This window comes from Tribolium madens, unplaced genomic scaffold (assembly GCF_015345945.1).
Source record: "Tribolium madens isolate multiple individuals breed KSU strain unplaced genomic scaffold, Tmad_KSU_1.1 Scaffold_3;HRSCAF=73;Tcas5.2_LG2, whole genome shotgun sequence".
NCBI lineage: Eukaryota > Metazoa > Arthropoda > Insecta > Coleoptera > Tenebrionidae > Tribolium > Tribolium madens.
Window position 1 is genome coordinate 7,849,051 of NW_025401006.1, and position 23,977 is coordinate 7,873,027.

At 35.0% G+C, this 23,977-nt stretch overlaps 8 protein-coding genes and 1 non-coding gene across 15 annotated transcripts; 7 read left to right on the plus strand and 2 right to left on the minus strand.

Moving 5' to 3' along the window:
• The first annotated feature begins 501 nt into the window (after positions 1-501).
• On the plus strand, positions 502-2,377 carry LOC123007067 (probable dolichyl pyrophosphate Glc1Man9GlcNAc2 alpha-1,3-glucosyltransferase). Its single transcript, XM_044402097.1, has 6 exons — positions 502-679; positions 729-1,001; positions 1,049-1,205; positions 1,254-1,578; positions 1,625-1,901; positions 1,948-2,377. Exons 1-6 carry the CDS (start codon positions 621-623, stop codon positions 2,375-2,377), a joined length of 1,521 nt encoding a protein of 506 aa, XP_044258032.1. The 5' UTR covers positions 502-620.
• Positions 2,378-2,515: 138 nt separating this feature from the next.
• Positions 2,516-3,406, minus strand: LOC123007069 (probable insulin-like peptide 7). Its single transcript, XM_044402099.1, has 4 exons — positions 3,347-3,406; positions 3,188-3,288; positions 2,731-2,894; positions 2,516-2,688 (listed from the first exon to the last, which is right to left on the minus strand). Exons 2-4 carry the CDS (start codon positions 3,286-3,288, stop codon positions 2,516-2,518), a joined length of 438 nt encoding a protein of 145 aa, XP_044258034.1. The 5' UTR covers positions 3,347-3,406.
• Positions 3,407-3,948: 542 nt separating this feature from the next.
• LOC123007325 lies at positions 3,949-6,770 on the minus strand. The gene is made up of 9 exons (XM_044402558.1): positions 6,666-6,770; positions 6,496-6,619; positions 6,299-6,445; positions 6,068-6,246; positions 5,812-6,018; positions 5,146-5,771; positions 4,665-5,093; positions 4,371-4,611; positions 3,949-4,216 (listed from the first exon to the last, which is right to left on the minus strand). The coding sequence occupies exons 1-9, from the start codon at positions 6,675-6,677 to the stop codon at positions 4,001-4,003; spliced, it is 2,181 nt and encodes a 726-aa protein (XP_044258493.1). The 5' UTR covers positions 6,678-6,770; the 3' UTR covers positions 3,949-4,000.
• Positions 6,771-7,203: 433 nt separating this feature from the next.
• Positions 7,204-10,878, plus strand: LOC123007327 (RNA-binding protein squid). Of its 4 annotated transcripts, XM_044402561.1 has the most exons (7): positions 7,204-7,489; positions 8,421-8,461; positions 8,790-9,196; positions 9,256-9,517; positions 9,960-10,022; positions 10,412-10,525; positions 10,578-10,878. In XM_044402561.1, the coding sequence occupies exons 1-6, from the start codon at positions 7,314-7,316 to the stop codon at positions 10,498-10,500; spliced, it is 1,038 nt and encodes a 345-aa protein (XP_044258496.1). In that variant the 5' UTR covers positions 7,204-7,313; the 3' UTR covers positions 10,501-10,525; positions 10,578-10,878. The 4 variants fall into 4 exon arrangements, with proteins under 4 accessions (XP_044258496.1, XP_044258495.1, XP_044258498.1 ...); XM_044402560.1 differs by having other exon boundaries at positions 7,205-7,489; positions 10,412-10,878; XM_044402563.1 differs by lacking the exon at positions 9,960-10,022 and having other exon boundaries at positions 7,205-7,489.
• Positions 8,654-8,722, plus strand: LOC123008333. Its single transcript, XR_006412949.1, has one exon. It is a non-coding gene; the product is annotated as a small nucleolar RNA snR61/Z1/Z11 (small nucleolar RNA).
• Positions 10,879-11,218: 340 nt separating the features above from the next.
• Positions 11,219-16,407, plus strand: LOC123007515 (ras GTPase-activating protein-binding protein 2). 3 transcript variants are annotated; one of them, XM_044402862.1, is made up of 7 exons: positions 11,219-11,378; positions 11,738-11,884; positions 13,425-14,194; positions 14,248-14,366; positions 14,417-14,558; positions 14,611-14,858; positions 14,905-16,407. In XM_044402862.1, the coding sequence occupies exons 2-7, from the start codon at positions 11,787-11,789 to the stop codon at positions 15,181-15,183; spliced, it is 1,656 nt and encodes a 551-aa protein (XP_044258797.1). In that variant the 5' UTR covers positions 11,219-11,378; positions 11,738-11,786; the 3' UTR covers positions 15,184-16,407. The 3 variants fall into 3 exon arrangements, with proteins under 3 accessions (XP_044258797.1, XP_044258796.1, XP_044258798.1); XM_044402861.1 differs by having other exon boundaries at positions 11,230-11,378; positions 11,785-11,884; XM_044402863.1 differs by having other exon boundaries at positions 11,243-11,378; positions 11,723-11,884.
• Positions 16,408-16,904: 497 nt separating this feature from the next.
• Positions 16,905-19,265, plus strand: LOC123007516 (SPARC). Its single transcript, XM_044402864.1, has 5 exons — positions 16,905-16,988; positions 18,036-18,112; positions 18,160-18,310; positions 18,357-18,619; positions 18,671-19,265. The coding sequence occupies exons 2-5, from the start codon at positions 18,041-18,043 to the stop codon at positions 19,067-19,069; spliced, it is 885 nt and encodes a 294-aa protein (XP_044258799.1). The 5' UTR covers positions 16,905-16,988; positions 18,036-18,040; the 3' UTR covers positions 19,070-19,265.
• A 1,546-nt stretch (positions 19,266-20,811) lies between these two features.
• Positions 20,812-21,913, plus strand: LOC123007082 (histone H2A.V). The gene is made up of 4 exons (XM_044402116.1): positions 20,812-20,945; positions 21,079-21,156; positions 21,233-21,346; positions 21,395-21,913. The coding sequence occupies exons 1-4, from the start codon at positions 20,943-20,945 to the stop codon at positions 21,587-21,589; spliced, it is 390 nt and encodes a 129-aa protein (XP_044258051.1). The 5' UTR covers positions 20,812-20,942; the 3' UTR covers positions 21,590-21,913.
• Positions 21,914-22,244: 331 nt separating this feature from the next.
• On the plus strand, positions 22,245-23,869 carry LOC123007484 (thiamin pyrophosphokinase 1). 2 transcript variants are annotated; one of them, XM_044402806.1, is made up of 5 exons: positions 22,245-22,372; positions 22,616-22,760; positions 22,813-23,066; positions 23,116-23,380; positions 23,428-23,869. In XM_044402806.1, the coding sequence occupies exons 2-5, from the start codon at positions 22,619-22,621 to the stop codon at positions 23,574-23,576; spliced, it is 810 nt and encodes a 269-aa protein (XP_044258741.1). In that variant the 5' UTR covers positions 22,245-22,372; positions 22,616-22,618; the 3' UTR covers positions 23,577-23,869. The 2 variants fall into 2 exon arrangements, with proteins under 2 accessions (XP_044258741.1, XP_044258740.1); XM_044402805.1 differs by lacking the exon at positions 22,245-22,372 and adding an exon at positions 22,460-22,568.
• The last annotated feature ends 108 nt before the right edge of the window (positions 23,870-23,977 follow it).

The window sequence follows — 23,977 nt, forward strand, 5'->3', positions numbered from 1 at the left end:
AATTTCTAATTCAATATAACGTAGAAATAGAGAATCAGGTTCATATTTAAAAATAATAAATAAAACTTAATTAAAAGTAATTAAAATCGCAACTTATTTGGTTTGGAAGAATAATGGGTAAGTCATTCATTTACAAGTTTACGTGGGTGAGAAATTAAAATAGATTAATAACTTTGACCTATTTATTTAAGAACAAAAACTTTTTGGGTCATTTGTTATTTGATACATTATCTGGTAATTTTAATAAAAATCAAATAAAAGCGGTAATAATTTAAAATCAATGCGGTTTACGGCAAAAAAATACAGATCCCTACAAGGCAATCAAACCAATTTAATAAAAAATCATCAGAACTACAATAACTTTACATTAAACATTATAATGTATGCAAAAAATGATTAAGTTCCCCAAATTTGTATTTCTTTTTTGAAATTATGAAAGTTAAAAAAAACTGTATAAAAAACAAGTGGCCAATAGATGTCGCCACAAATCATTATGTTTTTCTGACACATGTTATGTTGACAGTTACATAACCTCAACATCTAGTCGTTCCAATAACTTTCTGTGATAGTGATATGATAACATCCAGTGGTACACACTTTCCAAAGATTCCATCCTTACAATGATTTTCACGGCTACTTTTCTCACGTCATGTCTCAAGTTACTCTTAATCCCGGCTTAGTAAGTCTTGTTCAACCTTGTGATTAAACTTAACTTAATCGACTTTTAGCCGGTCTACAGACTTCGAAGTTCACAGAAACTGGATGGCAATTACCTACAGTTTGCCTTTAAAACAATGGTATTGTGAAAATACGTCCGAGTGGACTCTTGATTATCCACCCCTTTTTGCCTATTTTGAATATTTGTTGTCTTTAATAGCGTCTCTTTTTGATAAGAATATGTTGATAGTACAAAATCTGAACTATGCGTCTGATGAGACGATTTTGTTTCAAAGATTGTCTGTAATTCTGACTGATTTAGTGTTTTCTTATGGAACGCACAAGTAAGATTTTTGATAGTTTTGATGGTATTTACACTGTGGGGTTTAAGGTGCTGCAGTTCTATTCAGAAAAGCTGGAAGACGGATGTCGTCCTTCCTATTTTACTCATCACAAACTGTGGCTTGATCATGGTGGATCACATACATTTTCAGTACAATGGTATTTTGTATGGCATCCTCTTGCTTTCCATCTCATACGCAATTCAGGTTTTTACTATAAAACGTGACGATAACAAATCATATAAATTATTTCAGGGAAGATATTTATTATCGGGATTTTGGTACACAGTTCTTTTGAACATGAAACACATTTACATTTATTTAGCACCGGCTTATTTCGTTTTCTTTCTCAAAAACTATTGTCTCAATCAAAAACTTTCAAAATTCCAAATCAAACATTTCATTATGTTAGGATCCACAGTCTTGGCTGTATTTTTCGCAACGTTTTTACCATTCTACGATCAGCTAGGACAAGTTTTTACACGAATGTTTCCCTTTAAAAGGGGCTTGTGTCACGCATATTGGGCCCCCAATTTCTGGGCTCTTTACAACACCATTGATAAAGCAGCATTTCTGCTAAGTGAGTCAAAAGCAGTCATTTTAACTCAAAATAATCGAGCTTTTAGTGTCCAAAATGGGATTTTTGGCTAAGAAAAGCTCTGTTGCTTCAATGACTGGGGGGTTAGTGCAAGAATTTTCACACGAAGTCCTGCCAAATGTAACACCATTGGTAACAATGATTTTGACAGGAGCGATGATGTTACCAGCCTTAATAAAACTGTGGACTCTTAATAAACACCCATCGAATTTTTTAAGATGCATTGTTTTATGTGCACTGTCGTCATTTTTATTTGGATGGCATGTACATGAAAAAGCTATTTTGATGGCAATCATTCCTTTGAGGTAAGGAGAAAACAGATAAAAATTTTAATAAGAACAATATTTTTAGCATTTTATCAATAATGGATTTAAGTGACGCCAAAACTTTTATTTTATTAGGAATCGTGGGACATTACTCTTTGTTCCCACTTCTTTTTCCTAGTTCTCTACTTGTGATTAAAGTCTTATTGTTACTGTTATATTCCATCTACACTTTTCATAGTTTGTCCAAAGTTTATCCTTTTGCCATCTATAATTATTCATTTCCTCTGTTAAATTGCTTTGAAAGTATTTATATTTTAGGATTAAGTGTTATTTTTGTGTATGAGAATTTTTTACACCAGTTTTTAGGCCTCGGCACTAAATTACCTTACTTACCTTTGTTACTCACATCGTTGTATTGTTCAGTAGGAATTATCTACTCGTGGATAGGATTTTATATCAATTTTTTCACAAGAACTAATGTTACACAAACGAAACCAAATAAAAAGTTCCAATAAAAAGTATGGCGTTTTGTGCCTATGCAACCAATAATACAACCCAACTTTGCATTTCTCTATATTTTCAAACATTATTACATAGGTAGATGCATTAAATAAATTTGAATTTAACCAAAATGCAATTAAATACCGAAAGCATTAAACATAGGAAGTGTATCTCTTGTTTGTTGGACAATATTCGGCATATTCTTCCCAAGTACAACCCGAAGATTTGCAACACTCTGAAGTAATAGAAGCGCCAGCACGTCGATTAACACCTCTTCGAAAACGCAACAACCTTTTTGCTTTTTTCGGTGCCAAATATGGAAATTCTAAACAAAATTTGAAATCGAAATAAATTAGTTTTTTGTTACCTTCATCCACATTGGTGATGTAATTATTGAATCCATTTTGGTCGCTTCGTCGAGTTAAACGATAAATATCCTTCTCGCAAGCCCAGTATAAATGCTTGATTAGAGTTTCACGACATCGGGTATATTTCTCTTTATGCCAAGCTTCCTCCCAGTCGGATTGTGATCTAGGGAAATAATTTTATTTTACGAAGAAAATGATTTATTTTTAATAATTAGTTTTGTGGAGGGTCGATTCAATTATTCGACTAATTTACCTAGATTGGATTGAAATTTTGTTCCTAAAGCATAGAAATAAACAAGGCAATTAAAACCTGAATTAATGTTTTATTACTATAAAAGCAATAAATTTGTTGTTTGACTTTGGAGAAAAATAAAGTTAAGTATAATACTCACTACTCGCACACGTGGGCATTTATGACAGATTTTTTTTTGATTTATCACTTTTTTAATTACTTACCTGTCTCTGAAGACAAGTTCGAGTTCATTTTCGGATCGAGTGGTATCGGACATATCAAGAAGAACGCAAAGCGCAGCAATTGTTGAAACCGGAAGCCACATCTGAAGACAGAAAAAAATCTGTTAACAAGCTTGAATTTGTTAAACTATTTGTTTTTACACTAAGGTTTAAAACAAAAGTTGGTGGAAAAGTGTTTCAATTAGGTGTACATCGACGGACTGGTAAAGAAGTAAAGAACAACCCGGCGCCTTCACCATTTGTATATTTTCCAGAATGCGCAATCGCCAAACTTTAACAAACTCGTCCTACAAGAATTACTTATAGATTGAATAACAAACAGTGGTTTTCAATTGATGCTATAAATTTTGCGGAGGCTATTTTACGACTTCTTAGAACCTTTTACCTGAGGATTCAGCTCCATTGTTGACACTTCTAATCACATATTTATTGCTATCGTGGATTTATCGACACTCAATTTTACACACTTCTCATCTCATTTAACTCTATTTTCAGAACCTTAAAAACTGCAATTAAATCAATTATTCAACAAGACTTTATTGTTGCCTAAATATAGCATCCACGATTAATTATTTTTATTGTACTATTCCGCCCCAACATGAATTTTATTTTGATCCCAAAGTCTAATTTGGCTCATTTATTGCATCAAGACCCAACAAAATGGTCTTGCACACCTCTCCCGGGACAAATCACTTACAATGACGCCATCGGAAAACAACCAAACGGAATAATCAGCCACAAAATCGAATAATAACAAAATATATTTGCTCCCAATAATATTATACAGAAATATTCTTAGAAAGGTTTGTATTTATTTATATTGTAGAGTATGTTGAGGCCTTTAATGAACGCTCTGTAGTCAATTTCGTCCCTCATCCCTCTCTCAAAACTGAAACATTTACAAACAGCATCGAATTCTTGTCTGGTGATAATATTAAGAAGACCCCGAAGCGACAGAGCTCTTTCGAAATGTTCACCCGAAACCGTCCCACAGTTAGTCTTGTCATAATCCTAAAAAAAAAAAACAATATAACAACTAATTAAACTTTTATAAGATATTTTATGGGATAATAGAACCAGGTTGTTTACACTCCAGGTCGTAACTTTTAATAAGCCATGCACCATTATCGGAGCCACAAAGCGAAAACTTTAAACAAAAGCTTACTTGAAAAATTTGAATTAAATTAAGCTCCATTTCGGGCTTTTTCGATAACTTATTCATTGCACTAGACAGCAAAACTCTCTCATCAAAATTGAGGAAATTCCGCTCGCCATCTCGAGTCGGAATATGTTGGAGAGGAACAATCAAAGGAGCTCGTTCCAGGCTTTGCTGGGTGAAAGCCTCCTCAACCACGTCCGAAAACCGGCGATAATCCACACACTCACGTCGTAAAGGTGATGCAAATCTAGAAAAAAATGCAATAAAATTCTTGTCATTGCTATAACAACAACAACTAACACTTCCATCAGAGTTTCCATTTCATTTTCCGTCAAATCAAAGCGACACACCGACAATCCTCGTTTGAAATCCTCACGAGAAATAACATTCTGATTACATTTGTCAAAATCACGCAAAAACTCCATAACACGGATTCTCTCACGCACAACCTTGCCTTTGATTTTGGCCATAATCAAAACAATGTCTTGCTCGGCTCGAGGGACCGGTTTTTTGATGTATTCTTCACCACAAACCTCATGGTGGATAGCACCAGGACACCGGTCCTCACAGCTCTTCGGCTCAACTTCTTTCAAAAACCAGAAATAATTAAACCCAACTTCATTGTTAAAACGTTCTTCCAAGGCGTATAATTCTTCATCGGACAATAAAATACCATTAGATAACAAACACTGACGCATTTGTGACCTCGAAACATATCCATTGTTGTGTCTAAATAACAAAAATTTGTAAATAAACTGTATTGCAAAAACAATTCAAATACTTGTCATAGTCCCTAAATGATGGCTTTAACACGATTCGTCTTTTTGTCACCCTTTGCTTGACTTTATCAACCGCTTCTTCACACAATTCTCTTGACGCCAGATTGACCTTTTGCCAGTCTTTGCCCCCCATTCGGGGCAATTCGACGATTTCACGCGGTGGTACATCCACACACAAACATGGATACTTTTCAAGTTCTTTCGTTGTGAAAACTTGGTCAATGTCGTCTTCAAAGGTCTTCCAACAGACTCTAGTTGGGTCACAAGGGTCGCGATATTGTATCATTATAGCTTCAATTTCAGGTAAAGACAAGTAAAGTCTTTGAATTCCGCTGATTCCCAACATGTCAAGCCCTCGATGGAACTGTGACACAGTCAAACGGCCACTATTTAAAGCATCAAAGTCTTTGAAAAATTCCGACACTCTTAACCTGTTTTCTAAAACATGTCTTTGAATTCTTTTAATTGTGGTGACTAAGTCTTGGGTTTGTTTCGGTTCGTTTAACGCGGAATGAAAGATGCTTTGTTTTCCGAAAATACTCGCAGCTAACTGTTTACCAATTTCGGGTCGGGGAAGTTTAGGTAATTCTGCGTTTATTATTCTTCCCGGAAAAAGACTTAGGACATCCTAAACAGAGGATTAGAATATTTGGGTAGGTCATTCTTACTCCACTAAGATCCATGACTCCGTGCTGGTCCAGGTATTTGACAATTTCGTCGATTGCTGCAATAAAAGCAACATAATTTACTGTGTAACTGTCCTTCAGATATTTTTTCAGCAATAACGTAAAATCGTCTGGCGAGACTAGAATTTTTAAATAGTCTAAAACGCGAGCAAAATGACCTATTGTTACAGTTCCGTTGTTTTTAGAAATCTGAAAATTTTTATTTATTTTTGAAAACTTTGGCTCGAATTAGAATCACAAGTTCATAGTCTTGGAAATAAGGCCTCAGCAGCAAATTTCTCATATTTACAACACATGCTATTTTAGTTAAAAGGAGGTTTAATCGTCTTTCTTCACTTATGCTCAACCTGTTGACATGAAGAGGGTCTTCCCATTCAAGACCTGTTACTAAGGGGGCATTTTGTGAAAAATCGGGCACTGAAAAATAATTTTTGCAAGAATTTTACTTTTGGAAAGTCAAACACTCTACCGCTATCATAAATAACTTCACACAGTTGTGTATACAAGATTCGACCATCCTGAATTCTAAAATAATCCGCAAGTTCTGAAATTTCTTGGTCCGAGAGACCAATAATTGCCTGTAAATGACCGGTGAAAACAGAAATAAATTGTGACTCTAAAAATTTTGATTAAATATTATGTTTGACAAATGTAGAAAGTGAAAACCAGAAATTATTGAATTTTTGTTCGGATCGAGATGACAGAAATACTCCCAAAGATTTAGATTTGTCCGAAAGACCGCTGCTCGTATTTTATTACAGGTGCGCCAGACATCACCTAATTTTATTTGCTACAAAAGAAGATTTATTCTGCGAATGTTAGAAAATCTGGTATACTTTGCAATGCATTTTTGCTACACACAAATGGACAAACTTAAATTTTAAAGATTGTCAAAAAATGACTGATTCATAACGTTGGTGATTTTCGTTGTCGGAATTTATTTTCAGTTGTTTCCAAGTGCAGTGTAACAAAGAAAAAGGGTCAGGTAAATTTAATTTTAGAGGCTATTGTCAGAGGATGTTACCCCTATTACAGGTAGATAAATTTAAACGGATTAATGGAAGGTTGCAACAGAAACTCAAATTATTTTTAACTGATTTTTTATTTTAAGTATTTTTATTTTGTTTGTTTTGTTCAATTCTGTATTTTGTATTAAAAAAATTACGTTTTAGAAAAAAAATGTATAAATCTAGTGTTTGAATTTAGCGCCATGGACAATTAAGGTGTATTTCCGCATCCTCGCTTTGCTATTGGTCGCTTTTCTTTGTTGTTTACTCCGCGCTGATAAGTAGTGCTCGTTTGAGCAAATGGTGTCTTCTGATTGGTCCAAAAGACCGAAATAACTAACGATCGGCGGCGTATTCGAGCGTTGGCGTCATCCTCATCCTTTCGACATCTTTCTCTTCTGTTCTTGAGTTCAGTGGAGGTGGACGTGTTTGTGAATTTGAATTTTTTGACTGTGAATTTGTAAATAAACAATAATAATGGCCAATAATCAAGATTGTCCAATGGAGAACGGTGAAGATTTTTCACAAGACGTGAGCGCCGATCAAAATTTCCTGCAAAATCAGGGCGATCAAGTGAACGGCCAAAATGGTTCGGGAGACGCTCCTCCAGCCGACAGTGGAAGTGCTGATGCTCCAGGTCGAGACGACGACAGGTAAGTCGTATTTTTCAAATTTTTGATACCTTTGTATGAATTATTATAGATTGGTAGTAGTGAAGCCGGCTCTTTTGCGTCTCTTTTATTTAGTTTAATTGTGGCCATCCTGTAAATATGATCGAATTTCTTGTTTCCAAACATGTTTTTTAGCAGTAAGTGAAAGCGTGTAACTTGTATTTTTCCATATTTTTGACTGTAAAGTTCCGATTTGGCGTTTGTGTAAGGCGGCCTTGTAACACCCAAACCGAAGAAAATGGCGTCTGATGATCGAATTGGCGCGAATTTCGAATCTTCAAACTCATTTTGACCAAGTCCTGTTTTTCTTACTTTTCAGCATAATTCGGTCTATGTTTGTGTAAATTTTACTTTTCAGTGGATAGAATCGAACTCTTTTTAAATTCTTTCCGATAGAAAAATTGAGCAAAAATTAATTTTTTCTAAAATCGGGACCGGTGTAGGATGCCAGGTTTACCAAGCCAAGTTTACCCACTTAAACATGCTTCCTTTTCTCCAGGTGGCTTCGTCCGCTATATGGATGATGGGGCGACAGGACGCGGATCGCTGGGACCCATGGTATTTATCCTTGGGCACATCTTCTGCCAGACACTTAGTAATTTCAACGTTAATATTTAAGTTTTGGGATCTTTCATTATGTCCCATTAAAAATTTTGTTCAATGTTTTTTTATATATTTACAAAACTTTACTATCATTTTTTCTGCCTAAATGTAAAATTTCCAGATTACTTTTGAGATTGCAGATCCATTTGATTGAACTAGGATTAATTACTTGATTGCTGTTTACTATTACATTTGTTGTATAATTAAAGTAGTCATTTTATTAATAAGCATTATTCTAAACTTTACCAGTAATGCTTAGGATCCAACCTGGGTGACAATCCTACTAATTCAATATTTTTATTATTTACAGAAAATTGTTTGTTGGAGGCTTGAGTTGGGAAACAACCGACAGTGAGTATACATTTTATTTATCACATCTTAATAGCATCAAAAATAGAAGGTCAAGAGTTTATCAATTTAACAAAATTAAAATTTCGCAACAGATGAATCATTAAAATACCTTTTAACGTTGGTCATTGACCACTTTTTTTTTTCTATGACTGCATAATTAATTATGAGTTTTAATGATTTTTAACTGTTTTTTTTTTATGATGATTTTAAAAAGTCAGTTCTGCTTCTGATTAAAATTGAAGACACCTACTTTTCTGATCTTTCGTTTAAAACAAAACAATTTGCCAATGTGTGTTTCTTAATTTTTACGCCAAACTAATTATTTCAGAGGAGCTTCGTGATCACTTCGGACAATACGGTGAAATAGAAAGTATTAATGTAAAAACTGATCCAAATACCGGTAGATCAAGAGGATTTGCTTTTATCGTCTTCAACAATGCTGAAGCTATCGACAAGGTTGTAGCCGCTGGTGAACACATTATCAACAATAAGAAAGTCGATCCTAAGAAAGCCAAAGCAAGACATGGGAAAATCTTCGTTGGAGGACTCACTAATGAATTATCTGACGACGATATCAAAAATTTTTTCAGCCAATACGGCACTATTATTGAAGTTGAAATGCCTTTTGACAAAACCAAGAATCAAAGGAAAGGTTTCTGTTTTATCACATTTGAATCGGAACAAGTTGTTAACGAGTTATTGAAGACACCTAAACAGACTATCAAAGACAAAGAGGTAATTCATTTAAAATGTTTAAAAAAAATCTGTAATTTCATTCATTTGGTGTTGCGTAGGTTGACGTGAAAAAAGCGACGCCAAAACCTGACGCCATGGGAGGTATGCGTGGGGGCAGGATGATGCCTGGACGTGGGGGTACTCGAGGGCGAGGCCGAGGAGGCTACGGAGGCCAGAATTGGAACCAGGGATATGGTGCATACGGCGGTTATGGTCAAGGTTATGGAAGCGGTTATGATGGTTACGGGGGTGGGTATGACTATTACGGCGGCGGTTATGGAGGCTATGGTGGCTACGATTACTCCAATTATGGCAACTATGGTAAATACTCCTACAGGCATTAGTTTTATCGTTGTTTATAAGTCAGTGCCTTTGTTTAATGCAATCTGCATTACCGACATAATGTTATTATATTTAGTGGAAGGCCCTGTGATATTCACAGATTGTCTTCTGCATAAAACAAACTATAATATATTTACGTATAGTCAACAACTGTTTTGTTCCTAAACCCTATTATTGCATGTTGACCTTTTACGGAAATACATTGTGAAATAACTGGAGCTTGAATAAAGCATTCGTTGAAAATGATTTCATAATGTGCTTTCCATCCATACCTACACAAAATAAACTAAATTTGAAGCTGCAACACAACACAAAATTTATTAGATAATGTAGTGAAGGAAAACATGTCCTCTTAACTTCCTTTGGTTGTACTTATAGTAGAAAACCGTTAACTGATATTTTTTTGTTTACGTGAATGCAGACTATGGATATGGTAACTATGACGGAGGATATGGTGGTGGTCGCAGTGGTGCGCGCGGAAAAGGTACATACTGATCATGTTACATTTATTGTTACTGTGTGTTGTTTCAAATTCAAATTAGATTTTTTAGTAAAAAGATTTGTTTTAATGTAGCAATAGTCGTAACCTGCGTTTACCCAAAAAAAAATCAGTAAGACCATTGTGTATTTTTTCACTGCGTCACGTACTAATCTTTAAAAAAATTAGTAAATGACCATTGTAGGGTTGCAGCATTCTAATTTAAATAAAAATGAAGTGATTTATATCTTTTAAAAAAAAATGACAGTATTTATAAAAAGTATTTTGAAGAACAAACTGGCAAACAAACAACGCAGGTGGCGAGAATATTTTGAGTTTTATTAGTGAGTAGGATTTATCACTAATTAAATTTTTATACTGCTTGTTCTTTTCAGGTGGATCCGGGGGTTATCAGGGTGGTAAACAACGAGGTGGTGGTGGCGGCGGCGGTGGCGGCCGTAACCAAAGGCATCAACCTTATTAGATTTAGTTGTAGAGTACACGTTTAGGTATGTGAGTTGGTCTGACTGATAACCTGTTTGATCATCTACTTTTTTATAGATGTTTCTCAATTTTTTTTGATATTTCGTTTGATTTGATTATGATCATTCCACTTCTCATCTGTCAATTTTTCGTATCGAATTTGTACAGAACATTTAGTTTCTATAATGCATAAAGAAAGCCGTTTATTTTTTTAAACGTCAGGAATGCCAAGTAAATTTGTTCACTGTATTATGTTAACATTTTTTTTTATTTAAGTAATAGTGTAATTTTAGATACTAAGTTTATGTAATCCTGTGTAGGGAGGCATCATGTACTTCCTCCACTGTATGACAATTTAATAATAAAAAATTTGTGTACATAACTTTATCATTCAGGTATATCCTCTACATGTATTATATTGTGTGTCCTTATTAATTTATAAAGTTTTTAAATTTCTAATGTGACAGTTCGACGTTATTGTGGTCTATAAAATTTGAAAATAAAGTACATTTTTACTGGAAATGCTGGTTTTTATTTGTGTTAATTCATTCAAAACAGTTTTGAAGATTTCGGCTGCCTATTAGTTTTAAGATTTAAGGTGCTAAAATATTTTCTTGGTTTTAAAATTGGCGCCAAATCAATACAGGGTACTTCCGTTGGCGCATGCGCACTGATATAGTATTACCCGGGTTCTAGATTAAAAAACGTCCTTGACTGGCGCTGTCGCTCGTAGTGTCCACAATTGTAACTAAGTTGCCAATTTATGAAGTTTACACCCGTGGTTTTGCGGCGTTTGTGCAATTCAATCATATTTCAATCGTGTTAATAATAACTTTAACCGAAAATACTTCCCTAGCTCGCTTCGCAGACTATCTAGAGGTAAGTGAATATAAGCGCGACTTTCTTCCCACTTTTCGGTTCATTACCACATACCCGGTTTTCCTGGATTCGACATGGACAATGATCCATTTTCTCTCCGTGCAGAAATTGCGGTTTTTTCACCCTATTCTGACTATTCGTTCACTTCTTTGCCTTCGAATTTCACTTCTAACACCTCGATGGGAGGAAATTCGACCCCTGGAACGGCCCACAAGGGACAATTGCGCGAAAATTTCGTTATCTACATTCCATGTGTGTAATAATTATGGAATCCCTTTGTCTATCATATTTAAAAAACAATTTCTTCCGAATTATTACAAGTATTTCTTAAGGTATGCTGGTAGTTTTGCCGTTTTCAGGCGTCTTTGCTGGTACACGTTTTCTCAAGTTGTAAATAACTCTTCAGGAATGGTAATGGAGGCTCCCCCATCTCCCCAAAGTGTAGGAAGGGAATTCGTTCGACAATACTACACTTTGCTGAACAAGGCCCCTGCTCATCTACACCGGTAAGTACGACTTTCCACATAAAAAATTACCCAAACACATAATTAATCCCCTGTGATAACGACTATTTTAAATATGCAAATTTTAACCAAACGTTGAACGATTGGTAAAGTTTTCAAATGAAATTAGTTGTAATATTTATTTTTTTCTGGTTTATGTCTGAGTTTTACTGCATAGTAACAATTTATGAGCTATAAGAAAGATAATATTCGAAAATTCAAAATAGTAAATATAAATTATAAACTGAATCTACACCCATGCTGAATTATTGTTACAACTAAGTTTTCATACCAACATGTTTATTTCTTATCATTTTATTGGCTAATTGTTCATAGGCGTCGAATTTAGTCCATGAACTAACTATTCAAAGATCAAAGAAAATTTTATTTACCAATATCATTATTTATTCATTTACAAAAAGCAAGCATTTTAAAGTTTTATTTTTGTCAAAAACTGAATGCAGTAAAAAATTATCATAGTTTAGTTTGCTTAACTTTTTCCCGGTATAATAATTACATGAAAGTGTTCTTGAGATACGTTAAACGGTGAACTTTTAAACAAGGTCACGAAGGTGAGATTCTTTTTATCAAAACACTAATAAGGACTACATTTCATAACAGTGATTTAATTTATTTATGCACCTACTTTGAAAAAATTAATTGAAGCGTAGGTAATTACACTTTACTGAGTTTCAATTCGAGGTGAGGCATTTTTACAAGAATGACCTTTGAAACATATTACGTCACACACATGAAAACAAATCTGTTGTGGGCATTCAGTAAACCTAAATAATAATTAAAAATGTTGTGTTTTTTTTGTATACGCTCTCAAAAACAGCTGTTTTAGGGACTCATTTGAGTTCCTAACATGAATCTTTTCCGGATTCAATAAAGTAGTACGTAAAATGGTTATTTTTGGTACTCAGTTTCCAAAAACTGTTTTTCCGAACTAAAAAATTAAATTTTACTATTGTGGCGAAATTTTTTAATTAATAAGAGGTGTGAATTAGTGTTTTAATAAAAAAATGTTTGTAACACGTACCTAAAACGTTTTTGCGGACTCGGTTTCACCTCGTCCGAGAACAGCGACAATTCGTCTGCAAAAACTGTGTTTTAGGTACTTGTAACAAAGATAACTATTATAGTCGGGTTTCTCAAACGATTTTTTTTAAACAAAGTTCTATTATAATTGTGACTACTAAAAAATAAATAAATAAATGGTTATCCAATTTTTATTGTTAGGTACTAACATAGAATTACACTTTCGATAACTTGTGTCTATTTTTCTGAAATATCTATTCAGAAATATTCAAGAGACAACTTATCTTATTGTATATTATTATTTTTTAATGGAAAATATTAGTGTTGAAAAAATATAAAGCAATCTATTGTGATGTAATTGCTGCAGTTGATTTTTTTATTTTGGTATTTAGTTTTATTTAAGATTTGAGTTTATAAAATTTCAATTTTTGAGAAGTTTTACTAGTATATAAAATAAAAAAATACGTGTAAAGAAAGCTAAAAGTTCCTGTAATTCCTTTAGATTTTACAACCAAAACTCTTCTTTCATTCATGGCGGTTTGGACCCACCGAATCGCGAAACCAGCCCTGTCATCGGCCAGAAACAAATCCACCAAAAAATCCAACAACTGAATTTCCACGACTGTCATGCTAAGATCACCCAGGTTGACTCTCAAGCCACTCTCGGCAAAGGCGTTGTCGTCCAAGTGACCGGCGAGTTATCCAACGCCGGTCAACCGATGCGTCGTTTCACTCAAACCTTCGTATTGGCCGCCCAAAGTCCCAAAAAGTACTACGTTCATAATGACATCTTCAGATACCAGGACGAGATCATCTCCGATGAGGAATGCGAACCGGAAAACCGCTCTGAACCGGAAGACGAGACTCCGCAAGAGTGTCAAGTTTTGAACGATGTCCAGCAGATGAATCAAGCGCCGATCAACTACTACAATCCGACTAATACACCCATGCAGGCTAATATGGCGCCGGTACCCCATCACCAGCAACCCCATGTTTTAGCTCCGCCAGCGGTGCCCCAGGTTAATGGAGCGGTGCATCCGGATGATATCAGCGTAATACCTGGACCTGTGCCCCATGTCAATGCCGCAGCTCAAGGACAGGTCATTCCGACACCCATCACCAATATCCAACCATCGACGATTGTACCACCGTTGAATCCAACGGCGCCGGTCGAGGAAGCCCAAAATGAACTCCAGAATGAGGAGCAACCGGAAATTAATTACAATGAAGTGAACGAGCAGGAAAATGAACAAGATTTGAACCAAGAGCCGGGTATGTTATGAGAAAATTGATAAATCTTTTTTATTTTCTGTTTTTTTTTATAGTGGCGTCTAATGAACCTAAAACCTACGCTAATTTGTTAAAATCTGGCAACAACGTACCGTTTAATAATCCACCAATGGGTACTTCAGGACCGGCTCAGCAACCACGAGCTGTATCACCGGTAATTGTTAAAATAATTATGTTTTTTTAGATATTTATTTGTTGTTTTAGCCGAATATGGGGCCCAGGGGAGAACAAGGAGGTCTAGGAAATCGTAATAACATGAACCGTGGACCTAGGGTTAACCAGCAAAGAGTTCAGAAACAAGATTCGGTTCGGGGAGCCCCCGGTCGGCCTTCTTTTAACGAAGAAGGTACGTTTTATCTGATCTTCAGTTACAAAATATTATATTTTAATTTTTACAGATGATCGGAAACGACCTCAAGGAAACAATTTCGGCGATCAAAACCAACTGTTTCTGGGAAATTTGCCCCACAATGCGACCGAGGAAGAGTTACGAGAGATTTTCTCTGAATTTGGTTCAATTCTCGACTTGAGGGTTCACACAAAACCAGCCAATAAAGCAACACTTCCAAACGGTCGTGCCCCACCAAATTACGGTTTTATTACTTATGAAACACAAAGTGGTGTTCAAAATTGCTTAGCTGCAAAGGTAGTTATAATTCTTGATTGTTTGTTTGGTAATTTGTCGTTTTTAGCCGATTTATTACCCGAAAGATGACAAAAACGGCACTCAATTGAACGTTGAAGAAAAGAAGACCAAGGATCGTCAGTCGTACGGAAGCGGTCGTCCAAGTAGCAATGATAATCGTTCGCGCGATTCCGGTCCTCGTAGGAGCGGTCCGGGTCTGGGAGGAGCCAATAGAAACAACGCAACGGGAGGGAGTCAATCGGGTATAATACCGAATCGGACCAACAACTATAATAGAGGCGGAGGACCCCCGAATCGAGGTCCGAACACGTACAATCGTCGCTAATATGTCTTTGTCGTATCATAAAGTGAACTTCGCGCGAACGAATTGTGAATGGGACGTGTACAGTGTTCAAGAACGGATCAAGACGTTAGTGCCAATAGTGGTTCATTAGCTGCATATTTACATCAAACCATTTCTTTTTCCTCTTGTTTAGGGTTGTTGGACAATGTCCGAATTGATATCCACCAATCAATACTAATAGTTCTCTTTTTCAAGTACTTATTGGCTGTGTTGTATAATGCGATTGGTTGATAAAAAAATGGTATCGTTCGGAGGTTGAGTAACGATAAAAAACAATGTTTCGAGCAGTTTTATGGTTTGAACTTAAATATAAGCAGGTCACCACGGGTCATACGTTACAATTATTTTACATAACCTAACAGCTGTATGCATGTTGATGTTAGTAGCTGCTAACTCGTAACTAAATTTTCTACTAGACCCTTATTTTTTATTTTTTAATGCCAAATGTACATTATATAGGAAATGTACATAAATAAAGATTTGAATAAAAAGTAGTCTTTTTATGTGAGTATGATATTAAAGAAATTAGTAGAAAATTTAGTGTATTTAGCTTCTAAGGTCACCTATTCATATGGTTCTAAACATAATTAAGAACTTTTGCAATTGTATTTTTTCAGTTACTTTTAAGTATTTATCTTTTTTTAAGGTTCATTAAGTACTTTCTTTCGAAAATTATTTTATTCAAGTTGTATCCAACGTCAAACGCAACTTGATTTATTATACACAATAGAAAGTTTTTATCTTTTGCAGCTAACCAATTTTGATTTTATCAAAATTTTTAATCAGTCACCCAGCCATAATTTTTGTTAAATGCTTTAAAGTGTTTGTGTCCATGTTAAGTTCAAGTTACATGTAAATAAATAGAGGGTGTATTCCCCATTTTATTTAAGGTAGCATGTGAAAGCGTTTTGTTAATTTTTATAAATTTGTCTGGTGAAAAAGTGGAATGTTATTTACAGGCTTAGTTTCACTTTTTTAATTCCCTAGATTTTTGTTACAGTATTTGTTCCTTTTTCCCTGTGATAAATCACCTTTTCTCTCAAAAAATACACTTGACACCGTTTTAACCAAAGTTCTTCCTTCGCTAAACTAAGACTTGTGCAGGTTCCACTAGTCACAATTCAACTTTCAGGATCTTTTCAGTTTGTCGTTCCTGTAATATTGTCAAATTGTTATTAGTAACATTAAAGGAAATTGTTACAGCAATCTGAGTGTTTCATTTTTAACTCAAAACATTTTTCAACCTGAAAAAATCGCCAATGAAACAGCCATATTGTTGGTTGCATACCTGTTGGAATTAAAATTCTATTTCTAACAAACTCGTATTTTAAACAAATTAGACCAAATGCTTCCAAAAACAAATGAAATACTTATGAAATTTAACAACAATAATAAATATTCCGCATCTTGTAACGGGGTCACCCAATATCTCCCAAACTTTACCATACGAACTCAAAAATCTGGCTTATTTAATTCATCTCAATAACCAAAGCGTCAGTTACTTAACATTTGTTTCAACTATTAATTAAACTGATGTCACAAAGCGCTATTTGATTATAAAAACGCATATGGGTCGCCCAGATGTTAAACTTCAGCTTAAGTCTCATTTAAATTTTATCCACGTCATAAGTTTTAAAATTTATGATGGGAGAAAAGAGACGAGAGAGTGGGATTTGAGGGAATTTATCTCCGGTTTGTGGGCGATGCTTCTCTTTAGCTGCTTGGAGTAATTTATTCGTTATTCCAGTTGGTGTGGTGCTCGAAGGCGGCCACATATCAAAAAACTGGTAAGTATGTATTAGTTAATATGGGTTTAATTGCTTTTTCTTTAGTTTCAAGCCAATTAAAGGATTATTTTCAATAAAAAAATATATAAACAAGAGAATTATTTAGTTTTTTATTGCCAGCTTTTATTTACCTTGTTTTGTTTACTTATGTTTCCAAACTCGCTTAGGTAACTAAATGTTAAAATTTTACTCAGCGAGATTGCGCGAATCATTTTTTTTTTCAAGGTGTAATTGTAAGGAACAATTTGTTGCAGCTATTTTTTTTTAATAAGAAATATGACGTAATGAGCTTTTCCTAGTTAAAGTCTGGCATTGTTTAATTTATTGCTCTTAAAATAACTTTGACTCAATTTCATTTTATTGTTGTAATGTTAGCAAACTCTTGAATTAACTGCGAGGCAAAAATAGTGCTGACTTCAAATGTTATAAATTGTTCAATGAATTTAAATTGTATTTCTTTAAGTCTTTAGGGGTTATCGTTATTATTTGGGCCGTCCTTGATTAAAAATTATCTTTAGATTCTAACGTATCCGAGAATGATAAGACAATCAAAACAAAAATTCTTGTTAAAACCACCAAACCCAACAAAGAGCTGTGTTTGTATTACTTAATTACATCATCTGCGTTTTATACATCAACGCAAAACAATTTTATTTAGTTTCCAGGAAGTTCAATGAATCGCGTAGACTTAACTATAATTTTAAACAACTGTAAATGAATCGCGTCTAAACACCTAATTTTGCCATGAATTAAATTATTTCCTGTTGATATACCAGCGGATGAGGCAAAAGAGATAATTCTCTCCTCCTACATTGTCCTTGTTTTATCATTTAGCACAAGTTTTTTGAACCGATAAAATTTTTCTAAATAGATCAAATTTTGCTTTTTTATGTCTGGATTCTAATCTGATCGATTTTGCGTAGGCTTTAAATGTAAACCATGATGTCATTTCGGAAGGATTACTGTTTTAAACATTAAACCATGTGTTCATAAAGTCGATGGAAATAGATGTGCTCAATTACGCGACACTTTCATTGTTAATTTCAGGCAAAATGAAGTTTCTTCACTTGACTTTGACAATTTTCGTCGTGTTTCTGGTCACTGAGGGCTTGACCGAGAAAATTGTAAGTCACACAAATTGTTACCACATTTTTCTAATTCCTTTTATTAGAGAAAACACAAAAAATACAGGAAGCATCGCAAACCCGCACTTGAGGAGACCGAGTCAGCCGATACGAGTAAAACTTTGGAAAAAAATGACATCGAGGCCCCACCGGAAGTGACTGATGAAGAAATTATTGACAATCGCGTCCCTCTCATTGGTAATTAATCTCTGATTGTTTTTTTTTTTCTCACATAGAGTTGCAGATCCCTGCATTAAGGTGCATTGCGGGGCTGGGAGGGTGTGCGAAGTGGACTCTGAGGGCGAGCCCCAGTGCGTTTGCATCCCCACGTGCCCCGTTGAGACCGAACCTCGACGAAAAGTCTGCTCCAACCATAACGAAACTTGGAGTTCAGACTGCGCTGTCTATCAACAGAGGTGTCTGTGTGATAGGGGTGACCCGGAATGTAAAGGAGAGCAATACAAACATGTCCATATTGAGTATTACGGCGAGTGCCGCGAGATGAAAGTATTGTTGCAATTTATTATTTCGGCCCTTGTAATTATTTAATTTTTTTAGCAATGTACCAAAGAAGAAATGGCCGATTTCCCTCGCCGAATGCGCGATTGGCTCTTCAACATCATGCGAGACTTGGCCGACAGGTCCGAATTGACCCCTCATTACCTCAAGATGGAACGCGAGGCCGAATCCAACATGACTCGTCGCTGGACAAACGCCGCGATTTGGAAATTCTGCGACTTGGATGGCTATCCTCCAGACCGGTCCGTTTCTCGTCACGAGTTGTTCCCCATTCGAGCTCCTTTGATGGCCCTCGAGCACTGCATAGCCCCCTTTTTAAACTCGTGTGACGTCAACGATGACCATAGAATCAACATCAAAGAATGGGCCAAATGCTTGGAATTGGACGAAGACGAAATTGAAGATAGGTGTGAAGAGATTAACGATGCTGAGGAATAATTTTAGGTTTTGTGGCGCTCTAATGCAGAATTAAATGGTGCTAAAGTCCTAACTAGGTCATAGATAACGAAGAGTTTTTGTAAATTTTATTTGTACTTATAGATGGATTTATTGTGAATAACACTGCCTTATTTTTATCGTATTTTTGTATAAAATGCTATTAATGCAAAATAAATACCTAGTAGTTTTGATTTTAGAACTTGCGTTTTATTATTTTTGTAAGAATCCAAAAAGAAGCTCTTAGATTTCTTCCTGTAGTTGTGGGAAGAATCGAATCGACTAGTGAATAATCAATAAATAAATAAAAAAATCGACTTCTATGGAGTAACTAGTAATATTTTATGTATGAATATTTAGCTATTTATGCAAGACGGTAAAGAAATTGTTTATCTACGAGTGAAAAGGTTAAATTTACGAGTGACTTTTTTCACGACTCGATAAGCATCTTTATCGTCGTGTATAATAAAAGTGGAATATAAACAGTGGATAAAAATTACTTTTGTTCCACTAGACGATAAAAGACTACTTTATCTACTGAAATTAGTTGATAAAAACATTCTTTAACATTGAGTACAAAATAAAAGTTATACCGTGCGATCAAAAATAAAATAAACTAGAGTAGGCGTCGATTAAATTCTACAGTTGGCAACACATTGGCTGGAAATTTTCCACACAAACTGAAATTGAAAATGACCATTTACCGTTTTCGTTTTATGCAGCTATAAACATTTTCTGCTCTAAAGTGAACATTATTTTTCTCAAAAAGAATAAAACGCAAACTTGTCAAAGTTTCCGCTGACATTGATGTCAAAAATCAGGATTGTCATCTGAAGGACTTTAATCATCGCGTTATCGCTTTTTTTGATCGCATTTTTAAACCTTTTATTTTGTACTCAATGTTAAAGAGTGCTTTTATCAACTAATTTTAGTAGATAAAGTAGTCTTTTATCGTCTAGTGAAATAAAGTGACTAAGAAATTCTGATAGGTGAACAAAATAAAACGAAATATTATACACGACGATAAAAATTGTTTATTTAGTCCTGAAAAAAGTCCACTCGTTAACTTAACTTTTTCACTCGTAGTTAAACAATTTCTTTATCGTCTTGTAAATAGAAAAAAACCGCAATGCTAGGCAATCAACAATACACAAAATTGTATCAAAATTGAACAACTTTTGCAAAATGCATTCTTCAAATTTGTGCAATTTTACAAGATTTGCGTTTGTTAAATGTAATCTGCTAAGGACAATACACATAATTTGATATAAACGCCTTGAAAAATATTCAAAAATTGTAGGTTTATGTAGTTTGTATACCCTTCAAATTTCAAATAAAAATAAAAAAGCCGTCATTTTTCTATCGCTTTTTAAGTGAAGTTGGTGTAGAATCGACATAGCATTTTAGTAGGAGCATTTTCCAGCACTTTTAAAATATTTGTGGATGCTGTTTGTGTATTTTGAAAATTTGAAAGCGGTTGAGAAAACTTAAACGCGTGTTAAAAACGGCTACAACTTGCTCAATATTAGGCAATATTTTTCAACATTGTTAAACTTTTAAAGTGCTATTTAACTTAAACCCGGAAACTCAAATTAAACAATTTTCTTAGACAATAAATATTAATAAATAATTATTTATCCGTTTCCCTCCAAATTTGAATTTTTCAAGGTTAAAAAACCGAAGCCAAGCTTTCCCCATTGCCCAATCGATAGACATCACATCTAGCCGCATCATACTTTTCCTGTCATTGGTCAAGCCAGGTCACGTGCCCCAACTCTCACCGTTCGTTGGCTAAAATTTATCATTTGGCGGGCTACGTTGTGAGAAGCCGTTGTAAGAGTTGTGCAGCGAAAGCGTTAGTGGCGTCTAAACGAAAATGGTGAGTAATTTTATCGAAATTTACCCCAAAAACCTTTGTTTCACACTCGAAACTTCAATTTTGTAGTTCCCCCCATGTCAGGACGCACTTTGTGCGGCTTATCACTCGTCACTATTTTTTGTGTTGTTTTCAGGCTGGTGGCAAAGCAGGCAAAGATTCGGGCAAAGCAAAAGCCAAGGCGGTGTCTCGTTCGGCGCGTGCCGGACTCCAGGTGAGTGTCTTTGGGACTTCTGCGCCCCTGAACAACCTTAGAGGTTAGGTTAATCCGCCCCCGGTATTTTGTTTAGTTCCCCGTTGGGAGGATCCATCGTCACTTGAAGAACCGTACTACGAGCCATGGACGCGTAGGGGCCACCGCGGCTGTGTATTCTGCCGCGATTTTGGAGTATTTGACAGCTGAGGTGAGAGGGTTCTAGGTTAGGTCTAGATTGGGACTGTCTATGTTGCAGGTTTTGGAGTTGGCCGGAAATGCCAGCAAGGATTTGAAGGTGAAGAGAATCACCCCGAGACACTTGCAGTTGGCCATCAGAGGGGATGAAGAGTTGGACAGCTTGATCAAGGCCACTATCGCCGGAGGAGGTGTCATTCCACACATCCACAAGAGTTTGATCGGGAAGAAGGGGGCGCACTCGCAACCTGTCTAAGTGTTGTTGTAGGTGTAGAAGAGACTTATGTGTCGATGATGTGTTTTAATATTGTTGGGCACATGTTTGATGATGCAGGCTAACGCTTGCAAATTTCTTAAAATTCTAAATAATTTGTTATTGAAATTCCAAGTTTGTTCAGCTGCAATGAGCTGTTTTTTCTCCAGTTTTTAGTTTTTGAGTAATGTTTTTTTAATGTGCCTTCTCCTTAAACATATTCGTTTGTGACTAGGTTTAAGTTTTTTAGTACGTAAATACTACATTTAACTTAGGAGATGTAAGTTTGTGTTCATGTCATACAAATAAATACTTTCTTACTTCATATTCACCATTTTTCATTTTGCAAGGGTCTAGAGTTTGAGAAATTCGTGTTCCTAAATATACAGAAAAATTGATAGTTTTTTGTATGTGAAACGAATAAAAATTCAAATTCAAACTGCTCTTTATTATTTTACAATAAACGAAAACTAGACCTTACTTTGTCCAAAAAATGTTCATTTCAAAAAAATCAAAAATTTTATTTGACGTTACTAAAAAAAAATGACATCACAACGTATGTAGCCAACCAAACAAAAAATAAATTCAAATTTAGCAAAAAAATTAAAAGTGCGCAATTGCAAGTATAAAGGTCATTTTATCACATTATCCCTACACATCAACTCAATAATTATTTATTTGAGTGGGGGGGCAATTACAAATACTTGTAATATATCTAATCAACAGTCTTCGAATATATACAACACAGCCTTTAAAAAATTAACATCTAGTATACACGAGCTGCAGGTAAGTCTCGTAGTCAAATATGTATTTCCAATAATTAGATTTTTTTGAAAAAAAACTTTTTTGTTTCTTAATGTGGTGATTTGTGCTTTTAAGTTGTCCACGTGTTTATCTGTCAATGTCACAATTTCTAGGTTATGTTTACAGCCTAATTAAAAAAATTCGTAAAAAAATTCTTGTAATGTGTTACAGTTTATCTGTGAGATACCCGTTTGTGCCCTGTTTGTTATGACCTAATTTTTCCAGAAAATGTATCGCGGGGGTACGAGTGAGATATGGAACCCTTGTCAAGATTTATTTTGTTCATATCCGAGCGCTGGTCACGCTGTTCTCATTTTAAATACCGAATTTAACTTGCCTCCAAGCATTTTGCTCAATTTGTGGAACCAAGGTAGTGATTTAAGTAGCGAAAAATTAGTCTCCTCAAGTAAATAGGATTTTAGCTAAAGTTAGGGTAACGGTGGATGGGGGCACTAGTAGGTGGTTGTCGTGGCTGAAATCACACCATTTGGATTACGAGGGGGTTCACCCGCCTGACCTAATTACCGGAGACATGGATTCGTTGTCAAAAGATGTTTTAGATTACTTTGCACAAAATCAAGTAACAAAAGTTGTTAAAACACCCGATCAGAACAACACTGATTTCACTAAAGCCCTAATCGAATTGAATAACACTTGCATAGCACAAAATCTACAAGTACAGATAATTTTTTATGGCCATATTATTTTCTAATTATTTTTTTTAGCTTGAGTCAGTTTTTGTCATTGCAGATACTTGTGGAAGATTTGATCAAATCATAGCTAACATTAATACTCTTTGTAAGGCACCGAAAATTCTAAAAAAACTTAAAGTTTATCAAGTCGCATCAAATTCAATCACCTGGTTATTACCAGACGGGGATCACACAATTCAAATTCCTTCAAAATTGAGGAAAAGCAATGAATGGTGTGCCTTAATCCCCCTCAAATCACCAACGTATGCCACAACGACGGGTTTAAAATGGAATCTAAGTACGAATGGAACACTTTTGTTGTTTTTATTGACTTTGTTTTTCTAGACCAATCAAAATTGGAGTTTGGGGGGTTAGTAAGTACTTCAAATACATATGATGGCGTTTCGTCTGCAGTCACTGTTTCCAACGATAATACTTTGATTTGGTCAATGGGAATAGAAACACTTCTAGATGGTGATAAACATAAATTTTAAATTGAAATATTGGGTGGCCTTATTCCTTAATAGACGATTCACTTAGAAAAAATTATAATATATTTGTAGTAGGTAGCTGGTATCTGTTTAAAATTGCTGTGAATAGGCAACTATAATCTAAAAGTTCCTCAAATGTAAAAACAAAACTGAGCTTTAAAATAATAGGAAGTAATTTGTCCTTGACTGTCCTCCGCAATTCAATACAGATATTAAGTGCTATTGAAGCCATGACTGTGTCATTTTTTTGAAAATATTTATTTTTGTATATAACGTTAATAAAAATTTGGTTGTTATAAGTTTGTTTTATTAAAAAAAACTCGTTTTCGTTCTGTGCAAAGTAAGAAGAAAATGAAAAACTGGAAATAAGGATATTCTAGTTTATGTTGGAAAAGTGGGGAGGA

Coding starts and splice junctions, on each gene's coding strand:
- LOC123007067 (XM_044402097.1), top strand. CDS start 621: ATGATTTTCACGGCTACTTTTCTCACGTCATGTCTCAAGTTACTCTTA. Junction 1,206..1,253: donor CCATCTCATACGCAATTCAG/GTTTTTACTATA, acceptor AAATTATTTCAG/GGAAGATATTTATTATCGGG. Junction 1,902..1,947: donor ATGGCAATCATTCCTTTGAG/GTAAGGAGAAAA, acceptor CAATATTTTTAG/CATTTTATCAATAATGGATT.
- LOC123007069 (XM_044402099.1), bottom strand. CDS start 3,288: ATGTGGCTTCCGGTTTCAACAATTGCTGCGCTTTGCGTTCTTCTTGAT. Junction 2,895..3,187: donor GAACTTGTCTTCAGAGACAG/GTAAGTAATTAA, acceptor TTATTTCCCTAG/ATCACAATCCGACTGGGAGG. Junction 2,689..2,730: donor CATCACCAATGTGGATGAAG/GTAACAAAAAAC, acceptor AATTTTGTTTAG/AATTTCCATATTTGGCACCG.
- LOC123007325 (XM_044402558.1), bottom strand. Junction 6,446..6,495: donor CAAAAATTCAATAATTTCTG/GTTTTCACTTTC, acceptor CAAAATTTTTAG/AGTCACAATTTATTTCTGTT. Junction 5,772..5,811: donor GAGTCATGGATCTTAGTGGA/GTAAGAATGACC, acceptor TCCTCTGTTTAG/GATGTCCTAAGTCTTTTTCC.
- LOC123007327 (XM_044402561.1), top strand. CDS start 7,314: ATGGCCAATAATCAAGATTGTCCAATGGAGAACGGTGAAGATTTTTCA. Junction 8,462..8,789: donor GAGTTGGGAAACAACCGACA/GTGAGTATACAT, acceptor TAATTATTTCAG/AGGAGCTTCGTGATCACTTC. Junction 9,197..9,255: donor AGACTATCAAAGACAAAGAG/GTAATTCATTTA, acceptor GGTGTTGCGTAG/GTTGACGTGAAAAAAGCGAC.
- LOC123007515 (XM_044402862.1), top strand. CDS start 11,787: ATGGTAATGGAGGCTCCCCCATCTCCCCAAAGTGTAGGAAGGGAATTC. Junction 11,885..13,424: donor GCCCCTGCTCATCTACACCG/GTAAGTACGACT, acceptor TAATTCCTTTAG/ATTTTACAACCAAAACTCTT. Junction 14,559..14,610: donor GCCTTCTTTTAACGAAGAAG/GTACGTTTTATC, acceptor TAATTTTTACAG/ATGATCGGAAACGACCTCAA.
- LOC123007516 (XM_044402864.1), top strand. CDS start 18,041: ATGAAGTTTCTTCACTTGACTTTGACAATTTTCGTCGTGTTTCTGGTC. Junction 18,113..18,159: donor AGGGCTTGACCGAGAAAATT/GTAAGTCACACA, acceptor TCCTTTTATTAG/AGAAAACACAAAAAATACAG. Junction 18,620..18,670: donor GCGAGTGCCGCGAGATGAAA/GTATTGTTGCAA, acceptor TAATTTTTTTAG/CAATGTACCAAAGAAGAAAT.
- LOC123007082 (XM_044402116.1), top strand. Junction 21,157..21,232: donor CGGCGCGTGCCGGACTCCAG/GTGAGTGTCTTT, acceptor TATTTTGTTTAG/TTCCCCGTTGGGAGGATCCA. Junction 21,347..21,394: donor TGGAGTATTTGACAGCTGAG/GTGAGAGGGTTC, acceptor TCTATGTTGCAG/GTTTTGGAGTTGGCCGGAAA.
- LOC123007484 (XM_044402805.1), top strand. CDS start 22,488: ATGTCACAATTTCTAGGTTATGTTTACAGCCTAATTAAAAAAATTCGT. Junction 22,569..22,615: donor TAATGTGTTACAGTTTATCT/GTGAGATACCCG, acceptor TAATTTTTCCAG/AAAATGTATCGCGGGGGTAC. Junction 23,067..23,115: donor GCATAGCACAAAATCTACAA/GTACAGATAATT, acceptor TATTTTTTTTAG/CTTGAGTCAGTTTTTGTCAT.